Source organism: Vidua macroura, chromosome 12 (assembly GCF_024509145.1).
Source record: "Vidua macroura isolate BioBank_ID:100142 chromosome 12, ASM2450914v1, whole genome shotgun sequence".
Classification (NCBI taxonomy): domain Eukaryota; kingdom Metazoa; phylum Chordata; class Aves; order Passeriformes; family Viduidae; genus Vidua; species Vidua macroura.
Genome location: NC_071582.1, coordinates 3675308 through 3698133, shown reverse-complemented (window position 1 = coordinate 3698133; position 22826 = coordinate 3675308). Strand labels below are relative to the sequence as shown.

The 22826-nt window shown below is 48.9% G+C and overlaps 1 protein-coding gene and 1 long non-coding RNA gene across 3 annotated transcripts in view; one reads left to right on the top strand and one right to left on the bottom strand.

The window, feature by feature from the left end:
• The window catches only part of CSNK1G1 (casein kinase 1 gamma 1), a 101303-nt gene that overhangs the window by 74386 nt on the left and 4091 nt on the right, over positions 1–22826 (top strand). Inside the window, exons 7-14 of one of the 2 annotated variants that reach the window (XM_053988444.1) lie at positions 2242–2476; positions 4794–4879; positions 6861–6945; positions 8564–8712; positions 10305–10409; positions 14048–14155; positions 18269–18375; positions 20580–20603. In XM_053988444.1, the coding sequence (XP_053844419.1) occupies positions 2242–2476; positions 4794–4879; positions 6861–6945; positions 8564–8712; positions 10305–10409; positions 14048–14155; positions 18269–18375; positions 20580–20603 (899 nt within the window). The remainder of the gene's footprint in view (positions 1–2241; positions 2477–4793; positions 4880–6860; positions 6946–8563; positions 8713–10304; positions 10410–14047; positions 14156–18268; positions 18376–20579; positions 20604–22826) is intronic. The other variant, XM_053988445.1, reaches the window with a different exon arrangement.
• LOC128813375 (uncharacterized) lies at positions 11693–12587 on the bottom strand. The gene is made up of 2 exons (XR_008439015.1): positions 12501–12587; positions 11693–11805 (listed from the first exon to the last, which is right to left on the bottom strand). It is a non-coding gene; the product is annotated as an uncharacterized LOC128813375 (long non-coding RNA).

Genomic DNA, 22826 nt, shown 5'->3' with positions numbered 1-22826 from the left:
CGCTGCTCGTGTGTGCTCAGGCAGAGTCTGGAATCTGCATCTCCCGATGCAGCCCAGACACTCCACATCACAGCAGCCACCAGCAGGGAGAGTGTCTTGTCAGGGTGAATAAAGCATGGAAGCTACTCCAAGAAACATCTTTTTGACTCGGGGAGTGTCTTTCAGCTGCCATGGCTGAGCAAAGCTCTCCAGCATGAAGCGTCCAGGCAGGTGGAAGTAAAGAAGGAATATGAAAGACCCCACAGCAGCTGTGTGTGTGTGTGGTGGAAGCAAAAAAGGCAGGTGGGAGGAAAAAAGGCAGGAAAATAAGTATCCTTGATTGCTGCTGGAACATATTGGCTCACCTGATACCTCAGCTGTCCAGGTTGTTGCCCTGCCTGCTGCAACTTGCCGAGAGTTTCTAAAGAGAAAAAAAATAGGTCCTTTTCAGGCTCTGTAATTGCGGTTGGGATTTCAACAACTGAGCTGCTTTGGTAGCAGGAACAAATCAAATGAGCCAGTCAGGCTCCACTTGGAAGCTTGTTATGTGTGGAGAGGCAAGGAAACTCTTTGTTCCACTTTCAAGGGTTGCATCTTCATTTGAATTGCCTCCCAAGGTGGCTTTTTGTCTCGCGACCTACTGCTGTGTCCTGTAGGTGATTCAAAGTGTGAAGAATGACTGAAGAGCATCTGCTCTGCTCTACACCAGCCTGTAATTGATTAGAAATAATGGCTGTTAGCCGTGAAACCCATTTTCTCGGCACATTGGAATCAATCACTGCATTGAGGGGAGGGAGCGGCAGCACGTGCTGTTCCCTTCTTTGAAGAGTCTTGGAGCAAATTCTGTTTTTTAAGCCTGATTCACCTGCAGCCAGTTTTTTCCTGTCTGCTGCCCTCCCTGTACAGCTGTTTATTTTATAAGGAGAGCTGTCCCCTCCTGCCTGCTACTTCTTTCCGCGAGGTGGAAATGCAGCAGATTTTCCTTTAAAATAGGGTGCATGGTAAGGGCCTGGGAGTCCACATCCATGTGGACTTTTAAAACTAGGTGTGGGTCCAAGATCTGTAAAGAGAAAGAGTAGTCTGGATCTGCCAACTGGGAACATGTCTGGATTCAGTGAGAAATGAAGGAGCAGTCAGGGTTTGCCAGCCCAACAGAGTAAGCAGGGGGTTGGAAGGACTGGCAGGGGGTCCCTGCTGCTTGGCTGGGGGAGAGCTGGCTCAGTGACCCAGAGGCTCCAGCCTGCAGAGCTTTCCCAGCAGGATCCACCCAGTGGGGGTGGCCAGCTGGTGGCCATCACCCTGGATATCCCCCAGCGTTCTGGCACTGTGCTATCCCTTGCAGCGGTGTGGCAGTGACCTCTGGGGACTGAGGCTCGTTAGTGCAAAGCTGGGAGTCGGTGGAACTTTGCAGAGCTTTCGTAGCATTGCTGGCCCACAAATATCTGGGTCAATTCCAGCAGCCTTTCCAAAGAAGCATCTTGTTTAAGGCACTGTGCCCTTTGGCATGCAGGGCAGCTGTGACCAGGACAGCCATAAATGGGGGTTCACATGTATTCATTTGAAACATATAAAGGCAATTGAAGGTAATAAATGAAATTAAATTGAGAATTATTTCCCATTGGAATCATCTCCTAAGTTCAGGACCCAAAGGAGAACTGCTTGACAATACACCTGCAATATGTTTGTTTTCAAAAGTAATTTTAATTACGATCTTCTGAATAAGGTGTGTTGTTAGAGGTACTCCATCACCTCAGAAGTGGGGTTCCTGCCCTTTCACCTTCCCATTCAGTCAAACTTCCAGAAAAACATTAGTCAAAAGCTGAAAAATATTCCAGCTATTCCTAGTTGACAGCAATGAGATTAATTATTATTTTAGTCAGCTTTGAAGATTGTAAAGCTTCTGCCTGCCCAAAAATCCCCCTCCATGAAGAATCTGGCATGTCTAAGACAGCATATGGGTCGAGGGAGGAAGGTGGTAAGACACAGAGCAACAGGGGAAGGAGGTGGGCAAGGGAAGAGCTCTTGGTAACCGGTTTAGTATGTTTGAAATCAATACAAAAAGGCTGCTGCAGCTCCCCGTGGCATCCTGCCAAGAGCTGCATCCCAGTGGTAGCGCCTCAGAAGCAGCCTTTGCCATTTCCGTGGGAATAAAGCAGGGAGCACAGCATGATAGCCTTGGAAAGGAGGGGATGACACATTCCTCTTCCAGCTCTGCTGGGAGCCGGAGCTCTGCTCACAAGTAACGTTTCCCTCCTTTTGCAGATCTCTCGGATGGAGTACGTGCATTCCAAGAACCTCATCTACCGGGATGTCAAGCCGGAGAACTTCCTCATTGGCCGGCAGGGCAATAAGAAGGAGCACGTCATCCACATCATAGACTTTGGATTGGCCAAGGAGTACATTGACCCAGAAACCAAAAAACACATTCCCTACAGGGAGCACAAGAGTCTCACTGGAACAGCGAGATACATGTCCATCAACACACACCTTGGCAAAGGTTTGTCTGCATGGAGGGAGCTTACAGAGTGTCCTTTAGGCTGGAGGAGCTCTCTAAGGGCATTGAGTCCAACAATTGACCAGCACTGCCGTGTTCACCTCTAAACCACGTCCCCAAGTGCCACACTCACATATCTTTTGAACACTTCCCAGCCTGGTGACTCCACCACTGCCCTGGGCAGCCTGTTCAATCCTTGACAGCCGTTTCAGTGAATTATTTTCTCTAATATCCAACCTAAATCTTCCCCGGTGTTGCTTGAGGCTGTTTCCTCTTGTCCTTTGTTCCTCTGTCCTTTGTTCCCTGGGAGCAGAGCCCAATTCCACCTCCCCAGCTTCCCTCTCCTGTCAGGATTTGTGCAGAGCCAGAAGGTCCCCCCTGAGCCTCCTTTTCTCCAGGCTGGGCCTCCCCAGCTCCTTCAGCTGCTCCTGGTGCTCTAGCTCCTTCCCTAGCTGCAGTCCCTTCCCTGGAGACATTCCAGCTTGCCATTTGAATCCTGCAGATCTCCCATAGCATCTTGGCTCAGCTCTCTTGCGCCCCTGAAGCTATTTGTGAACCTCCCAATGCCGTTTACAGTTGTATGCCTTTTTTTTTTTTCTCCCTTCTTCTGAGGAATTGAGCCAGCTGAAATGTTGGAAGCCTCATAATTACAGTTTTTATTAGGAACTAAATACAACTGGGAGCAGCCCTGCACTGATAAAAGACAAGCAGGCAGGCGGTGATTGCTGCACTGGATGATAGACAAATAGATTTTTACAGCACAGCACTGTCCCAATGCCTTCCAGTTCCAGGTGTTAGAGTTGGATGTTCCCTGACCTAGTAATCGGTTAGAGAAAATGAATGATTTAAATAACTTTAAACCTGGCTTTCATCTCCTCTCCTCGCTGCTTTCTTTCCTACCAGAAGATTACATTTCTGTGGCTGAAAGGCAAAAAATAACTTATTAAATGTTTATATTCTCTTAAATCCATACAAGCAGTGAGATAATGGAATATTCTCCATGAGGCCTCCTAGCATGTTGGCTCCCACTTGGAGAGCTCACTGTCTTTGGGGAGTAAGGAGGGATGAGCCTGGTTTCTAATTTTGGAAAGTGAAGAGTCAGGCAGGGATGGAGGAATGGGAGGGTGCAGTGGGAGCAGGCTGGGAAGCTGCTGGTGCAGGCAATGTGGAGAGAAGATGTGTTTGTGTTTGAAGTGCACCGTGTGCCTTCCTTAGGACCCATTTCCCACAGGATTTCAACTCCCACCTAGGCTCATGCAGGGGAAGGGTCCAAATCAGTTCTGGGGATGTATTTGAGGGGGCTGTCCCTGCCCAGAGGGGTTGTGAGGAGCTGATGCTTCCCTGGTGAGACCAGCCCAGGTGGAATCAATCCTTTCATCTTTCAAACTCGGGAGTCTGACTGCCGTTTTTCGGAGAGACAAGTGCACTCAACCATCTTCTTGGAAGTCCATCTATATCACTGCACTAAATTAGCCATGGCATCCTTTTTTCCCCTTTTTATCAGGATAACTGCAGGAACTGTAGTTTCAGTTCCCTTCTCCCAAGTGTTCCCACTCCCAGCATCTCCTGCAGTGGCTGCAGTGTCATGGGCTGGATCTGCTCTGGATCATGGGTCATCTTGTTTGGAGCAAGTGGGGTTCAGAGGAGAGAAGGATGCACAAAATGGGTCCACGAGCTCAGTGAATCCTAGAGTGCAGCTCAGCCCAGCCCAGTGTTGCCTCCACATCTGTTATTCTCTTCTATCCTCCCCTGGGATTTTGGCTGCTGTTTTAGGATATTTTTCCTTTGGCTCCATGCCCCTTTTCCCCCCCTTCATATATAATTACAACATCTGCATGTGGCAGCAGCAGCAAGTGTTCCATGGCATGGAAGGAGCTATTTTTGATCTGCTCTGATGAGCAGCAGAGGAAATTGGGAAAGGGTTGGCACTGTGCAAGGGTAGATCCCTGCAGCTTGTTGTGAGTATCCCATTCCCATTTAGTCCAGAGGAAATGATCCAGCACCACATGGCACCATTGACACTGGCAGGTCGGAGAAGGATTGAGGCACTGCTTTATTCCTCTGAAATTATGAGTTGTCCGTTCCACCTCAGGCTGGGTGTGTGTTTTGCAGTTCCCATGTTACCTCATGGCTTCTGGCTGATTTTACACATTTTCTGGCTTTCTGAAACAGCTTCTGGTCTTACACAAGATCTGAGCTGCAGACACAGTGAGTGAACGTCCCTGTGGTACCTTTATCTCAGGTACAAGTGTGGCTGCTGCTGAGATCTCAGAGCCATTTCTGCTTCTGCAGCAATAATTTGTCATCTCTTCTCTTTTAGAGCAAAGTCGTCGAGACGACTTAGAAGCCCTTGGCCATATGTTCATGTATTTCCTCCGAGGCAGCCTGCCCTGGCAAGGATTGAAGGTAGGTTCGAGCTTTAGGTTTTGTCCTTTAAAACTTCGGCTAGTCTCTACCCAGAGAATCTGCTGGGGAAACACTGGCAAAATCCAGCCAGAAATGCTGTCCTCTCCTTTGTGTCCTTGCAGCCTAACACTGAGGCATTAAGTTTATCTGCAGGAAAGATTTTAAGGTAGAAATACATTACCTGGCACTTCAGGTTGCCAAATTGTGTAGAATTTTGGAGAGAAGGTTGAACAGAGAGACAGAGACAGCAGTGAGAGAGCTGTGATTGGAAGCTGCCCTGAACTGGAGTGTGACTGGGACACAGTGATTGTTTATGAAATTCCAGCTACAGCAACACAATCCCCCAGCTGCATCTGTGATCCGTGTTTATAATGGAGTAGTTTGATGGGTTTAGATGCACAGATGGACTTCAGCTTGAAAAACTGGTTTTCTGGCACAAGTATTGGACTTGGCTTCCCTCCAGAGACACTGGACACTCAGTGCTGGGGAGTTTATGAGATGCTGTGTACAATGTGGAGAGCTGCAAGAAATTGAGTTGCCGACTGCCGCCAACATCCATCAGCTGAGCTAACAAGGAGTAAGTCATTTGCTGGCTCCAGAGCTGTTGGAAGCTGCATCTTCACTTCTCCATCACCTCCCTGATCATTAAGCTACTGTGTTCAGCTTTGGCACTGAAGGGAGTGAAGGGACTGATCAGGTTAGGTTTATCAGGGAAGACAAGAGCTCCTGTTGGAAAAAGGAGCCAAGGCTTTGGGTTCAGGAGCTGTTCTGCATTGGTCAGTGGGAATAGACCCAGTTGCATTGATAGACCTTATTCAGCTCTTTTTTACCACCTATTGATAAGTCTCAGTTCAGCTTCATCAGGCACATGCCAAAAATGTTGGCAACTGCTCATAAAAGCAAAGAAGGGTTTTTCAAGCATGAAAGGGATTGTGAAAGAAATGAGACTCTCTGATTTTATGTCCACGGCTCTCTGTAAGTGTGTTATTCTAGTATGTATTTCCTTTCTGGCTTAGTTGAACTCATCTGCTTTAAATTAATCCTGTAAATTATTGTAAAATAATTCCAAGTTTATACAAGGTTCTAAAAAAGTTCCTCAATTCAGTGCTGAATTTGATAAGAATTAGACTCTCCAGCTGGATTTAAAATGTGGCATCTTTGCCCTTCTAGGTTTCCTCGGCTTATACTTTTGGTCTGTACTGTTAGGGCTGTATCTGCAGAGAATGTCTACAGTGCTAATTGTGCTGCTGCCAGGTCTAACTGACATATTTTGAAATGGAGGCAAAAAACCCCACTTTCAGGGTGCCAACTGGAGCAGAGTTCTCTGCCTCAGGTTGATTTCGGTGGGAAATCCACCTGCAAATGGTTTCATTTTCTTGTTGACCAGATACTAAACCAATGGTGAGTGATGGTCGCTTTGGAGGTGAAAGGAAAGGCTGTGTGGGAGCAGTCTGGGATCTGGGAGAAGTGTGACTGATGTAGAGTCATTATCAATATGGTAATATCCTGTTGCACAGAGGAAAACCCAAATTGCTGTGCAGTGGGTCTGTGAATTTCACCCAATTTCTGTGAATGTGCTGTGCAATTGCTGTACATTTGTTTGTGAAGGCAGCTCAATGGCCCTAAGCCTGGGGAGGTCCTGATGTGCCATCACAGTTCATGCATCTTTATTTCCTTCTCCCATGAAACCTTCCCTGCACAATCCTTAGGACTGGGCTGTGAGAAATAAGCCTTGTAAGACACTAATAAGGGTCCTGCCTTTCATGAACAAAGACGTTTTGAACATCCTTAGATGTTCTCTCCCAATAGCCTGTGAAATATTCCTACTGGTGTAGTCCAGGATGCAGTTCAGTTACAGGTAACATCTTCTGATGTCACCCAGAATGGGCATTAAATACCTTGTTTTTCTTCCCATACAGCATGTCCTTTCTCACATGGTTGAACTCTTTCTCCACAACTGTTTTGTCTTTGTACGCTGCAGGCTGACACCTTAAAAGAGAGATATCAGAAGATTGGGGACACAAAGAGAAACACTCCAGTTGAAGTTCTCTGTGAGAACTTTCCAGGTAAAGCCCTGATGGGATTGTGTGAGTGCAGCTGGAGGTGGCCATACCTTGTTAAATAGGATGGGCCTGCACTCCTCTGTCAGAAAGTATTGGATGACATGTATCCATCATGTTGTTCCTCAAGCTGGCAAACAACTGGAGCTGCTACTATAAATTAGCAGGGCCTGAGGTCTTAAAATGAACAAAACTCTTCTCATCAAGGAGGCTGGACAGTGCTCAAGAGCCTTGTATGCCTGTTTTACTTGTTGGCTTCCTTCCAAATGAGCTCCTCATTATTTTCCCTCTCCCAAATGACCGTGCTGGAACTACTCAGTTAATTCTTTTCCAAACGGAAGGTTTTACAGGTGTTGCAGGTGTAGGTGGCCAGCTTGGAAGATGGGATGGTGTGTCTGTCCAATGAATTCCACCTCCTGGGAGCAGTTTTAAGGAGAGTGTCACTGAAGTGTACTTCTAGCCAAGCCCAACACCTGGTCTCCAGTTTTAACAGACCTTGGAGATGGGAGAGCAGGGTACAGAGTTAGTGCCTTCCCTGGGGTCCTCTGGCCACAGAGTGGGCTTGGGAGGTTTTGTGGAGTGCTTCTGAAGTCCTGACACCAGGGAGAGCACCCACAATTAATCCCATTCCTGCAGGAGCTGTTGTGCCACATGTCTTTCCCAGCATGAGTAGCAGCAAGCCTGGAATGGGATCATTGTTCACTCAAGTCACTGTAACTCCCCAGATGTCTCATTCCAAAATCCACCTGGTTCCAAGCAGAACAGCTTCAGGTTGTCTGTTCCCATCTTTTTGCCAATACTCCTCCTCATAAGTCCTTCAGGTCTGGGCTGATAGGAGATGCAAGACTGAGTTCTGTCCCTTCCTTTCGTGAAACCGGTTGTTCTCCACCTTCTGGAGGTACTTAAAAGAGGATTCTTTCTTCTCCTTTGTTTTTCCCCTCTTTTACCTCCATGGAAGCCACAAGCCACAGACAGAGTTAAGTATCAATAAGCAGTGTTATTCTTATTTTTGTCAGCTGAAGTCAAGGCCATGGGCCAAGGGAGAGCTGGGAAAAGGCAGGACATGAGCTCCTAGGACTCAATATTCTGTGCATGTAAAGTGCAGCCCAGATGCAGGAAAGCAATTCATTATCTTAACACCAAACCCTGGTCTGTAAATTAACCCTCTTCAGGTAAATTAACCTTGGAGCCTCCCCCTCTAGTCTAGCTTTGAATATTCAGGTGCTGCCAGTGTCATGATGGGACACCTTCCACTATTCCAGGATGCTCCAAGCCCCATCCAACCTGGCCTTGGACACTTTCAGGGATGAGGCAGCCACAGCTTCTCTGGGCAAGAGCATTCTAAATGCCTGTGAGCAGCCTGTTGTCAGGTTCAGTGAGCTTATTTCTCACTCTCTTTATTTTTATACAAATGTATAGAATAAATCAAGGTGTGGAAGTCAGATTTGAGCAGAGGTGGGACTTCCATCTTTGCTTGAATTGTTTTTTGTTGAGGACTGTTGCTAAAAACCATGACTTGTAGGAGAAAAGCCAGAGGTAGTGCTGGCAGCCCAGACATTGGTTTCTAAGAACTCATTTGGAAGACTCAGGATAAAAACTGCTGCTTTTTCCCCTTTTCTGACAGAGGAGATGGCCACGTACCTCCGCTATGTCCGGCGATTAGACTTCTTTGAGAGACCAGACTACGATTACCTACGGACCATCTTCACGGAGCTGTTTGAAAAGAAAGGCTACACCTTTGACTATGCCTACGACTGGGTCGGCAGGCCAATTGTGAGTTGTCCCTGCAAAGTCCCATGCCTTGTCTTCCAGGTGCTGCTTCCCCACCATTGCCTTTTTGTTCCCAGTAATCCCAATTAATGCCAGTGAGTTTAGGATCAAATCTTTCAAATCTCAACACAGTGAGATGTCCTGATGTTGTGGTCAGCGGGTTCTTGCAGCCTCGAAGTTTTTCTGAGGGACAGAGGCCCCATCCACCTCTCTGGACATTCAAGCCTCATTTTCCCATTTGTGACAATGATCATGATGAGACTGAATTCCCTCTAGTCTAGCACAGCATTGGAGACCAGTATCTAAAATCCATCTTAAAGCAGGAGAATCATAGAAACCCCCAATAATGGTTATGTTCCCATTGAAAAGGTACAGGAGATCGAGGCAGGTTTCTGATGGATGTTCAGTGAATAGTAGAATCCCAGAATGGTTTGAGTTTGAATGAAAAGTAAAGCTCATTTTGTTCCAACCCCCTGCCATGGGCAAGGACATGTTCCACTATCCCAGGTTGCTCCAAGCCTCTTCCAACCTGGCCTTGGACACTTCCGGGTTGGGGCAGCCACAGCTTCTCTGGGCAACCTTGCCAGAGCCTCACCACCCTCCCAGGGAGGAATTTCTTCCCAAATATCTAATCTAAAGTTGCTCTCCTGAACTCAGAATATCCTGGAGGACACTCAGAGGCTGAACCAGCTCTGTACAGTACATGGCAAGGAAATGTCAGAGAAACCAACCTCCATTTAGCAGTTCCATGACTCCATGTGGACCATCACCCTGATCTCATTGCCTCACTTTTATCATCAAAACCCAGTTAAACTCAGGAAGACCTTGACCAAAGGATGTGTCATGAGGAAATATGGTAGAAGAATCTAAAGGTCTTTGTTTTGGGTCATTCTGCTCACAACTCACCCCAAAGAGCAGTAATGACTTCTGTAAATGAATTGTCACTGGTGCTAGATCAAATGCCATCAGTACTAAACTTGATACCACTGCCGGTGCTTTTGTGTCCCGAGTATATTTAGCATTCCCCATGCTTACTGTGCTCAACAGAGTTCCTAAGAAATCATTCCCTTTGTGAATCAAGATTTTTCTCTTCATTTTTCTTTAATTACAAAGGCAGTTGATAAAGAGCACCTTGTAAGACAAGTGTGCTATTGCTGACAACCACGGTGGTTGCCATGGAGATCTCGATGTTGGGAGCAGGGATTATGACTTTGGTGAGAAGAGAGCAGATGAAGCTTTAATTTTAACACATCCTGTTTCTATGCAAGCGTGATTTTTACAAGTGGTGAGACAATGGGATGAGGAAAACAAGTCTGTATATTTTCAGTTGTAATAATTCTGTGTGAGACGCACTAGGTGTGATCTGACATCGAGACAGGCACCTAACCGTATCTTCTTAATTAATTTTTATATAAGACATTCTGTGCTGATGTCCACCATCAAATTTCATGTCTGTAAATCACAGGGATTTTATAGCCCTGGCTGTAATTCTCCTTGGCTCCTTGTGTTTTGATGTTTTTCTTCTTCCTACTGGCTTGACAAGGTGAGTTTGTGCATCTTAGAGTCTTAGCCCTAACCAACACCTTATTTTCCAGCCTACTCCCGTGGGATCTGTCCATGTAGATTCTGGGACCTCTGCAGTGACAAGAGACAGCCACATCCACCGGGACCGACCATCCCAACAGGCCCTTCGCAATCAGGTGCGTTGCTTGGCTCCTCTCTCAGTTCCTCTGGCACTGAGAAGCAGAAGCCACATGGCATTAGAGGTGGCTGGGGCTGATACTTGGTCATAGCAAGGACAATTCCTGCTTAATTTAGAGATGGTGATTTGAGGAGAATTTTGTCAAAGCAACAGGTTGTTGAAATAAGGTATCAGCCAGTGGAATTCCTCGGTATCGTGAGCTAACCGGCGTCCAGTTTGGAATGGTGTTGTTTTTCTGTAGTTTGTGAGTGAACAGGTTAAAGTCGATCATCCAGCCTGGTTAGACTCCCTGACTACCACATTTTTTGAGGTGCTTTTTCTCATAGCACATGGACCATGGAGCAGACTGAGAGTTGTGCTGATGGCAGCCTGTTCTCAGGGGCCCTCTGCCCATGGAGCATGTGGCTGTGACAGGGATGTGTGTCCCAAGAACATCATTATGTCCTACTTAGAGTGTCCAGTTCACAGTGTGAGTGTTGCAGAGCACAAAGGACAGGCAGGGCAGAACCCTCAGGAAGGCATCACAGTCTGGATGAACTGCCACAGGGAAATTGAATTTCCCATTTTTTCCTTTCTCGTTGTACTGTTTGATGGTGTTGAGAGTTTGGGTTTTCTGTGTTAACAGAATTCTCAGACTTGCAGTAGATCTCCAACTGCAGCTTCCAGCTGGAGCTGTTGCTGCTCTTGTTCTCAGGGAGTGGTTCCAGGCTTATTCTGCTCCCCCAACCTCCAGGTTCTGCTCAGTTCCTCAAGCTAGAGTTTGTGGGTACAGAACCAAGTATGGAGTGTAACAACCTGTCTGGGCTCAGCCTTCCTGGGCTCTGAAGGGTCGCATAGCTAACGTAGAGTAGGATATATCCCAGTGCATCATCTGCAGTGGAGATGACCCCTTCCTGGGGGCAGTGTTGCTGTAGGAGGCTGGGTTGTTTGCAGCATGTGTACATGGTGATTAGTGTGGGCTGCTGCGTGAGCTCTGATACAGTCATCTGCTTGAATAAATACCCTGATGGATGCAGTAACCCCCTGGTTTTGGGGGGATTGTTCAGCCAGTCTCCTATTGTCCACCTTAACCACAGACCTTCACATTGTGTATGTGTGAGACATTGTGTTTCCTTGACAGCACAGTGACACCTGGCTTCCTTTTCAGGCATTTTAGTTCACAAAGGCCCAAAGAAATTCCAAAATATGCAGGCAGCCTGCAGGCTTTGTTCTTTTGAGCTGCACAGATAGTCCAGTTCTGCATTGCAAGCAACTTTTGTCATATTTTCACCTAAACATTACTTAGGATGATGAATTGTTTAATGTGCCATGGAGGAAATCAGGTTCTTCTCACCAAAACACAAACAATTCTCTTCTGAGGGATGTTCCCTTAAAGTCTTGAGCAAAGCATTTCTCTAAAGGAAAAAAGAAAAAAAAAAAAAACGTTTTGAGAAGTGAATTGGAGGCGTGGGTTTGGGTCTCCAGATTTAATGCCCTAATTTTTTTTCTTGGGTGTAATAACTACAGATTCTCTCTTAAAATATTTGACTCCTAGTAAAGAGCTAATGTGGAATCCCCTCTTTGTAGCCTTTTCCTCTGGAAAGTGAGGGGTTTTAATCAAAGATTAGTGAGCTTTTCCCTCCTCTATCTTTAGTTTTGCCATGTGATTTGGAAGGGTTTCTGGAATCTTTCCCTGGGTGCACTTTCACTGCTCACAGTCTGGGTTTATTCGCTGGAGCCTCTTGTTTCCTGGCCCTATCCATGGTGTCTCATTCAGCTGAGGCCTGAGGCCAACACTGATCTGTTTGTCCCACACTTCCCAGTCTTGGGAAGCATTCTTCCCCCTGGTCAGTTGGGTGCAGGTGTGCTGAAATCCTCCTGGGTCTTAAGTGAGCACTGGATGTGTTGTCATCAAAGCTGGGTGACTGTCTTGGTTTGAAGGACAGGTATCTGCCAAGGAAGGTGTGAACCTCCCTTGGAATGGAAAAAATATGACCCCCTTCCCTCCCAATCATTATAACTTTGAAATTAAGGGGCTTTCAGGCAGAGATATGGGGAAAGGATTAACAGTTCTTCACTAGTATGTGTGTGTGTAAGAAGGCAAACAAACCCCAGCTCTGGCACTGGCACCAAACCGAGCACAATCCCAGTCCAGCCTCTCCTGGCTGCGGCGCTTTAACTTTGCTGCAGTTCCGGGCACGGCCGCCAGGGGCGCTGCTGGCTCCGGGCAGGCCAGGGCGGGTGCTGTGATTCCCCCGCGCCTGCAGGGGGCGTTGTGGCGCGGGCTCAGCCGCCACTCCCTCACGTGCTGATGGCGGGCAGGCCTGACAGAGGTTCAGGGCCGCAGCAGGAACCTCGGAGCGGCAGCTGGGACGAGCAGATCCCAGAGTTGTGAATGAAATCTATCAGAAACTCAGCAGCTGTAGCAGGAGCCGTGAGGTGTCTCGGCAGGCAGGGCTAGGCAGTGGCAGCCAGGCTCCTGAACACGGACGCGAGAGGCGTGGGGAGGGGGCTCACGGTCCCGGTTTTTCCCCTGAGGCACCCAAGTAGATGGTGAAGGTCTTTTCCAGTGAGGTAGGGTGTTAAGGTCCCAATCCTATGGCTGCTCTTACGAGCAAAGGCTCACCCCCAGTAAGGAAGAGGCAGGACTGCTGGGCTCCAGCAGTGGCAGTGAATTCTCCCCACAGTAAGCAACAGCTCGACTGTTCACAGTGAGAGGGATGAGTGAGAGGGAGCTAGGAGCTCACCATGAGTGAGAGGGAGCTAGGAGCTGCACCCAGCCCCTTTCCCCAGCCTAAAATAAAGTGGTAACTCTGCCCTTCCCAAGAGAAACCCCTCAGGTAAGAGAGTAGCCAGCTGCACTCTTCCCCCTCCTCCCAGCCACATCTTTTGTTCTCTTAAGTTTCTTAGCAACAGATGGGACAGCGTTCTATGAGAGAAAGAAACAAAAGGAAAAAGCCTAACCCCCAGTAGTGACCCACCTGAGCTTCAAGTGCAAAGTGATTCTTCTAAGAAAATAAATGAAATTCTAATAATTTAAATCACCTGATGTGTTCATCTGTTGGGAGCAAAGAGGAATCTTGTTAGCCCAAGCATTTTATCTACTTTTCTGCAGAAACCCAAAAAGCCCCCACTCCTCTCTCCAGTCAAGCAGATGTGGATGTTTCCTTCTGCACTGCACAGGTGAATCAGTGTGTGGAACTACCTTTGGGTGTAATTAAATGTTTGGCTTCAGTTTATGTTGCAAATTTTAGTTTAAAAATATGTATTTGAGGGAGGTTGAGCTTGTGAATCCCATCTTGCTGCTGTGCCACGTGCTCCAGTGTATGCATAGTTGAATACTGTCAGTGTAATTGTGGCTGTGCTGAAATCCATGGAAAAGAAGCTGTTGTAAAGAAATTATTTCCAGAATAGATCTTTCCCTTCATTCAGCAGCTAAAGGAGATTAAATCCACTCCCAGAGTGGATCACTGCAGCCACTATGGAAGTAAATAATGAGGTACACTTGGTAAAGGTGAATTTTAGCCCAGCTAAAAGTGTAAATGCCTTGCTTTCTGCAAAGAAACTAACTTACTAACCAATACACCTTTATTTCTTCTCCTTGTTCACCTTTTGCCCTCCCTTCTGTTTCTTTCCTGCTCCTGACCTCCTGAGCAGGCATCATCGGATCGCCGAGGAGAGTGGGAGATCCAGCCGAGCCGGCAGACAAATACCTCGTACTTGACATCTCATTTGGCTGCAGATCGACATGGAGGATCAGTGCAGGTACCTCTTCCTTCTGTTGTGTGCAGTCTTTGTGTTAAACCCCTGAATTCTCCTCAAATTGCAGCAATGTTGTGGTCAGGAGAGCAATTTCATTGGTCCTGTCCCATACGTCCTGCTCAAGCCATGGTTTGGGAGGGACCCAAGCTGTGATGGCCAACACCATAGCTTTTACTGTTTCAACAAAAATTGTTAAGCTGTTTTGAGCCCAAATTTGTTAAACCGAAGAGAGAAAAGAGTGGCATTAGTAGATCTGGTCTAGAAAGTACCCTCTACCCTATCTTGGAGGTGCCCTAGGGCAATACAGGCAGCTGAAGTAGGATTTGTTGTACATAGTCCCCATTAATATTTGGAAAGGAGTTGAGCTGTTCCACAGCAGATCACCACCAGTTTGAGGGCACAGTGGGCACAAGGTGGATCTCCAGAGGGCTGCAGTGGAAGAAGATGAGCAGAGGATGTGCAACAGACAGTGTTGGAGCTGGCACTACCGGTGTTTTTAAATTAATGAAAAATTCCTATTCCTGTCCTGGTTGTCACTCAGGCTTGCTGAGGGACCTTCTGGCACTAAAGCCAGAGAGAGCTGGCTGGACAAGCTGGAGAGAAGGTGCAGGAGTCATCCACGCAAACAAGGACTCTGCTATCCCTGCCACTTTGGCAGAGCTTTGCTGTGACAGCTGGCTCTGCTGTCAGACACAGCACCCTGAACAATGGCTCTGGTGAAATGGGAATTAGTGCTTGGAGCATGACAGAGCTGAGCCAAGGAGACAGGTAGTGCAGGATGTCCCTAAGAAAAATGCTGATTAGGTTGACATTTTTAATTATTCTTGATACTTAGTTGCATTTAATGTGGTTTTCGCTTGATTAGCCACGGTCCTCTTTTAATTTAAAGATATTTTACTGAGTAGCAGAAAAGCAAAGATATGGAGGCCCTGATGAATGTATAGCTCTGCTCTCCGATGTGAGCAGAGAGTAACCTGGAGAAGTGTCCAAGGTCAGGTTGGGTGGAGTTTGGAGCAACCTGTTGTAGTGGAAGGTGTCCCTGCCCATGTCAGGGGGTTGGATTAGATGAACTGTAAAGGTTCTTTCTGACAGAAACCATTCTGTGATTGTACAACTTCAGCACTCAGTACAGAGTATATGTTTTTATTCATATTTTTTATGTGAGTGTCCCGTTCCACAATAAACGGAGCCTAAAAGTGAGCCTAAAAGCCCTACAAGCGAGCCCCCACTCCCTCCTAGCAATCCAAAGCAAAATGTCTCTCCTTGTGTCGTAAGTCAGCTGCTTTTATGTGTTAAGGTTCCTCCTACAGCGTGAATTCCCTGGGCGTCTTCGCAGGCATCTGCATTTGCCCCACTGGGAAGTGGGGAGAGGTCACTCACAGTCTGATCATGGAGGCTTTCTCTGCCCTGACTGGCTGTGAGGAGAAGCCTCCCCAGGGACACGGCTGCTGTACAACATGTACAGGTCTTACAGGACTCTTTCATCTCATGTATAACATATGTTGAGGCATAAATAAAAATCAGATTGGTCCCTCTCAGTGCTTCAGAATGTTTCCTTGTGACAGCAGCACTGAAGCAGCCATAGGAATGGGAGGAGTTGCCAACCTGAGCAGTTTACGAGCTCCTTGTGCTACTGTAAGCATTAAAATTCTGCTTATCTGCAGTTGAGAGCAGGAAATGTGCTGTGTGTGGCTGCTGAGCTGCAGAGGCTAGAATTGTTCCTCAGCAGATGCCCCAGCTCATACTGGACCTTGGCAGGTCAGCAGCTTCGAGTCACAATTCCCTTTAAGGCAGAATTTGCCACATGAAAATGAAGTGGTGGCATGTGAAAAGCAAGGAGGAAAATCAAAGCATGGAATTAATTTAACACGGAATTTAACAAGTAGCTGAACAAAGTGTGGGAAGAGCCCTGGGAACAATGCAATTAAGTGCCAGTGCTCTGCAGATCTGCATGGGAAGCATGGGGGGTCTGCAGAACCCGGGACAGCCCAGGTGTGATGAGTAAGGGAAGGGGTGAAGACCAAGGAGTTGTCACTCGAGGAGAGCTCTGAGCACCTGTGAGCCGAGTTCTAACTTTTTCTGGCAGAGCCCAAGGGGCCTGGTTGGCGGAAACAGAGCTCCTGGTGTTCAAATTAAGTGTGTGTTCAAAATTAACATAATGTGCTGACTAGGGGACATCTGCTCCAAGAGCTTCCTTCCCTTCATCCCTCGTGGTCAGATCATCTAGAGCCACCAGGAGTTCTGGGTACCACCCCTACCCCCACTCCATGTGAGATGCCTCCTTTTACCTTGTAGAAAGGCTAAGAGGAGAAACAGGATGGGGAAACCAGGTGTCCTTACAGCTCTAGAGCCAAGAGCAGCTCCCAGTTTTCACAGCAAGATGCAGGAGCCTGTGCTAACATCCAGGCCAAACCTTCCTCCCATGCAGGATGCTTTGGGGGTTGTCGTAGTAATGAAGCAGTGATTAGTTATCCAGAAAATTATGTGGATGTCTTGGTTTGAAAGACAGGTGTCTGCCAAGGAAGGCAGGAACCTCCCTTGAAATGGAAAATATGACTCTCTGCCTTCTGAATTATTATAACTTTGAAATTAAGGAGCTTTCAGGCAGAGATATGGGGAAAGGATTATCAGTTCTTCACTAGTATGTGTGTGTGTAAGAAGGCGAACAAACCCCAGCTCTGGCACTGGCACCAAACCGAGCACAATCCCAGTCCAGCCTCTCCCGGCTGCAGTTCCGGGTACGGCCGCCAGGGGCGCTGCTGGCTCCGGGCAGGCCAGGGCGGGTGCTGTGATTCCCCCGCGCCTGCAGGGGGCGCTGTGGCGCGGGCTCGGCTGCCTCTCTCAGGCAGTAATGGTGGGCGGGACGGTGGAAGGGATAGAAAAGGCGCTTCCTTTGCAAACCCACAGGGGCAGCCCATGGGTTCACCTCTCTGGATGGTGAAATGAGCTGCAGCAAGAATGCCAGAGTGGCTGCTGGAATGGCAGAGGCAAGCACACCTTGGGGTGTCAAACAAAATGGAGCAGAAACTCCACAGCCATAGCAGCAGCTGTGGGGTGTCCCAGCGGGCACCTGGTGCTGGGTTAAAGTGGAGCAGAAAAGCCCAAGGCAGCAGTAGAAAACAACCGGGCTGAGCAGCGGTAGAGATGCGCCCTCTGGGAAGGGAGAGGGGTTCAGTGTCCCAGTTTTCCCCCTGAGGCACCCGAATAGATGGTGAGGGTCCTTTCCAGTGCGATTGGATGTAAGGTCCCAGTCCTGCGGCTGCTCTTAGGAGCAAAGGCTCACCCACAGTAAGGAAGAAACAGTACAGGGGCTGGACTCCACAGTGGCAGTGGCTTCTCCCCACAGTAGCAGCAACTCTGCTGTTCAAAATCTTGCAATATCTCTGCCTTTCCCAAGAGATAAGCCCCCACCTGAGAAAGTAGCCAGCTGCATGCTTCACCCTGCTTGGCCACTTCTTTTGTCTCTTAAGTACTGGTTATTACCATCTCTTAGGGAACAAATGGGACAAAATTCCCTGAGAGAAAGAAGAAATAAGAAAAATCCTAATCTCCAGCAGTGAAGCTGCTGGGAGCTTGTGAGCTGGATGGTTATCCCTGTAATGGAAAAGCTGGAGTGAGCCATCGTCTCAGGTGTGAGGCAAAAAGACACGAGAGTTTACGTCAGTAGCTCTGGGGCGAGGACTTAATTCCCAAAATTGGCCGTGTAAGAAATGAGACTTGAGGATTGAAGCTTCTCCCCATAGTACTGTCAGGCAACAGGACTGAGCTGCTCACCTGTAAAAGTATTAGGAGAAAACAATCAGCATTGTGCAGCTCATGTGTGTAGACAGGGCTGGCAATCAGTGCTCACAGCAGTGCCTGCACGCCCAGAGGGGCCTCTCGATGCCAAGTCATGTGCTGGGCACAGGAATGTGAGCTAGGGAGCACACACACAGGCCCCTGCCTGCTGCTCTGCTTTGGCTGCTCCAGCCTGGGACTCCAAGGCACCCACAAAACTCAGCAGCCTCCTGAAAGGGTGAAAAGGACAGGAATAAATGGTTATTTGTCAGGTTTCCCATTCCCTCAGCAGCCCTTGCCAGGGGAGCCACGTGATCAGGGTGTTCCTTTGTGTTGCAGGTGGTGAGCTCAACCAACGGGGAGCTGAACGTGGATGACCCAACAGGAGCACACTCCAATGCACCCATCACAGCGCAGGCGGAGGTGGAGGTGGTGGAGGAAGCTAAGTACGTTTGCTTTACAACAGGCTTTCCACTGGGTGGTCATTATCCTTCTCCTGGGAAGCGACTGGGGACCTTTTCTGTGGCAAAGTCCTCAATGCTCGTGTCCCATGCCCTTTTCCTTGCGTATTGCTGCTTTTGTGCATGGTGCCTTCAATGCTGCTGCTGCTGCTGCTTCTCTTTACACTTGTCATGCCTGGAGAACATAACTCTTACTCAGAGCATGTATTGCCAGATAGACATTTCAGTAGCACAGATACCAAAATACCGGGAGCGGATCTCAGGAATCCCGGTGAGCAACCCCTATTGCAGAGGGAGAACACGATGTGCTTTCATGCTGAGAGTGTAGGAGTAGCTTGAGCATAGCACAGCAAAGAGATCATTGGTCTGAGAGTTGTCACTTCATTTCTGGCTGTGAGAGGTGGGTGACAGGTATCCAGAAGAGTCTGGAAGTAACTCTTGCAGGGATGGGTTGTTCTCCCTGGGGGTTCTCTTGGTCCAGCCCTAAGAAGTTGAGTGAGAGGAACCAGAAGCAGCTTGTGGAGGAGAAAGTGCTTCCTCTAAGCTGACCTCTCCTGTAGCTTGGGGTCAGATGTGAGAGCTGCTGTCAGAGCTGCTGCTTTGACCATTTTGCCTCCTGTCCTGTATCCGGCACCATCATGTAACATTTGGACCTTCTCACCGCCTCTGAACTAGACCAGGACCTGTCACTGCAGAGTCACCACAGAGTTCTGGCACCCCCCAAATGAGAGGCCAATAGGCCCAGGACTGCCTTTGAACTGGTCGGTGCTGAGACATGGCCCAGCTGCCTGGTTATTATTTGACTGGGTGATACTGGTGACACTTGTCCCCCATTGTTTGCCTCAACCTTTGCAGGCACTTCTGTATGAAGAGGAAAAGTGGCAGGTGTAAGGAAGGGTGTATGGTTGGAAAAGATCCCTAGGTGTCTCTGCTGGTTGTCCTGAAGGTCTTCTGCTCTCTATTCCCCAATCTCTCGGGACTGCCCAGTCCCTCAGGAAGCCACGTGTGTGGGATGTTGCTCACTGGTCGCTGGCCTGGCCTGGATCCCAGCAGCCACAGACACACCTTCTCCTCCCAGCCCAAGAAGCCTTGGATTTGGTGCAGGCTCCTCATCAAGCTGGGAGGGTGGAGGACATCTTGAGGAGCAACTTCCAGAGTGGGCAGCATTCCTCTTAGATACGGGCTGTGTGGCCAGCAGAGACCGCCAGCTTGGCATCATGGGCTCTGAAGGGGGTCCTCCCAGGCATGTGGCTCCTAGGATGGGACAGATTGTCATCCTCAACAGTTCTGATCCAACAACCCAGTGCAAGGAAGATCCAGGAAATCTCCAGCCCATGTTTGTGCAGCGAGGCCAGGTCCAGCCCCTCATTCTGTGTGCTAGGGAGACGTCAAGCCAGGTGGGAAGGAGTTGTGCCACCCAGGCCCTATCCCACAGCACATGGAGCTGTCCTGTCTCTCTCCAGCCCTTGTTTGTGTGCTCCCAGAATGGTTTTGGAGGTGCTGGGAAGCAGAGCATACACTGCTTTGCATTGACAGGTTTGGTGTCTCTTGTAATTCCCAAGCATAGTGATCTTCATTCTGTTTGCTACAGGGAGGGCTTTGTCTTTCCTTAACATCTCTGATCACAAATCCCCTCAGGCACACAAAAAGGGCAAAGGACTTTGGGATTCTGCTCTGCAGAAAAGGGTGCCAGAGAAAGCTGGCAGGAGCTGGAGCTGGGCTCTGTGTTTTGAGATGATGTGCTGTAGTGAGATGGGCTTTCCCTGGCACTCCACAGGCAGAGCCGTGCCAATGGAGTGTGCTGGAGAAAAGCTCTGGATTCTGGCAGTGAGTGTCACTGGAGGGCAGGTCCCAGGTGTAGATCTTCATCAGGCCCTTCTGCTGCTGGAGCTGCAGGGGACAAGAGCTTACGGTGGCCCAGAGTTCCTTTCTGATCCCAGCCCCAGATAAGAACGTGAGGGGTCTGGTGCCTCCGTGGAGAACGGGTGTTTGTCAGAGGCCTCACGCCCATGGAAGAGGTGGCGAGGACAGAGTGGTGTGAGTGCTGGGGCGGGCGGCGGGCAGGCCTGGTGTGTGTCTGCCGCTCTGCACTGCATGTTTGCATGGCTGCAGTGACTCGCTTCCATCCCACCTCTGTGAACTAATCGCTCTTTCTTCCTTTCTGTGTTTTTTCTCTATACTCTCTGTAGCTGCCTGAAAATGCTCAACTTGTGGTGAGTCCCTCTCTCCAGTCCACATGCAAGGGGGAGCGGACCAGACTAGACTGGAGTTGGCAAAACCAAACCCACCAAACACTAAAAAGGCACAAAGTCAAAGCCAACCCAGAGCTGTTTTGATTTTAGGACCATTTGCAATATTGGGGAGGGCATGGGCTGTGTCTGACCGGCCACACTAGGCTGAGGGATTTGGCTGATCTCTGAATGGATGAATGCAAAATCAGATTTTAATCCTTTCCTATTTGGCTTTCCATCTTCCCCAAACGTTTACGTCTGTGAGCAGATGATGCCTGATGGAGTTGGGCAGAGTCAGGCCGAGGCTGGTTGAACCTCTTGCAGGAATTCCTCACGCAGACGGTTACAAAGGGAAACCCCACACTGAGTATTGAGGAGAGGGGCCAGTCACTTCCTTGGCAAGTCTCTTCTTGGAGAAGCACAGGCCAGAGAGGATGGAAGGACAAGGCCAGGGAGTCCTTATTAGTGACAGAGCCCCTACTCAGAGAGGGTAGGTGGGAGGTGGCTCCTTTCCAGCCAGTTGAGATGCAGATGAATGGGCTTCTCCAGGAAAGAAGGGGTGGAAAGGTTGGGATTAGCAGTGGTCCAAGCCCAGCTTGGGGCTTTATTGGAGCTTTGAAGCTGCAGCTGTGGTGTCCCAGTCTCAGGTTGTCCCAGCAGGTGCCCCTTGGGGAAACCACATACCCAGTAAATGAAGGACCAAGCAGACACTCAGATGAATTTGTAGGTTCCAGGGTGGGCTGATGGGTGGAAATTGTCACAGAGCAAGGGAGCCAAGCCCGTGTGTGGCAAGGAATGTCCTTGTTGGATGGGAGACTGACTCTGCCCTGCTCTCCATAGGCATTGCCTCCAATACCTCTGGCATCTCTGGCTTCTCTGTATGTCGTAGTCTGGGGCTGTTCTCTTGGGCATCATCTGCATGCAGATAGATCACGTTCTGTAATTGTCAGCCTGCCTTATCCTTTTATTTTGGTGTTTTGCCTCTGCCTGTCTGAACTGCCAGGACTTCCTTTCCTGAACCCTTCCCTGGACCTCTGAGTAAGAGCCTAAAAAGACAGTCACAAGGAAAACCAGCCAGAAGTCAGTCAGCTCCCTTTGTTTGGTGCCCAAGGAGTTGAGTGCTGCTCAGCCCCTTCTTCCCTTACCCGCTGCATGCAAAACCATCACTCATGCATCCTCCATCCTCTCCCTGTGACGTCTCCCTTACTCACCATCGCACAAGCCATGAAGGAAGGTGGCTACTGTGGGAGAAATGCTGCAACAGGCTAAAGCAGGACATGGTGGCAGATGGCCTGGGACAACAGAATGCCAGAGCAGTCCTGGGGTGGGGGTTCCAGCCTGGGATGGGGGTGCTGAGGTGTCAGACAAACACCTCAGGGTGGGTGGGCAGCAATGAAGGCATCATTTGCCCTGCAAGGACAAGGGCTTTGCATTTCTCCTCGTCCCACCGCGAAACTGGGCCTTTTCGGGAGCTAGAGACAAATCATGGACATCAGTCCGTGCACTGGGAGGGGTCTCTCCTCTTGGGGGGTGCTGGGAGCTCTCCATGTCACAGGGAGAGTTGTTTGTTCTCCCAAGCAGTCGATCTGTGCTGGCAGGCTCAGCTTATGGCAGGTTGTGCTCACACATCGCTTTTGCACCCCAGAGTGAGGCTTGTGCACCAGGGACAAGTATCTGGGTGAGAGTTCCTCCAGTTCTGAGAGGACAGGAGTGTAAAGCTGACATTCCATGAAGGACCCTGTGAAAAACAGTTTGGAGAAGATGTTAAGAGTGGTTTGGAATGTTTTTAGCCTACAACAGATTGTTGTAGGAAAAAACAGTCTTTGCATCCTTACGTTTGCCTGCCAGAGCTCAGGGAGCATTTGAACAACACTCCCAGGCACGTGGTTGGATTCTTGGGGCTGTCCTGTGCAGAGCCAGGAGTTGGACGCAATGATCCTTATGGGTCTCTTCCAGCTCAGGATCATCTAAGACTTAGTAGTCTACTCTGGTTGCTTATCCAGGCAACCCTTCCAGCAGCCTGAAAGAGCAGTCTTCCAGCATCACCCCAGGCTTCTCCGGGGACAGCTGTCCCAGCAGATGGAGAAAGACACGTAGCTTGGGAGGACTCACACAGATGTGCAGAGCATTCCTGACAGTGGGCTGAGGGTAGAAAGGTGTTCATGGTGTAGGGTAGAAAGGTGTTGAACATGTTCAACGCCAAGG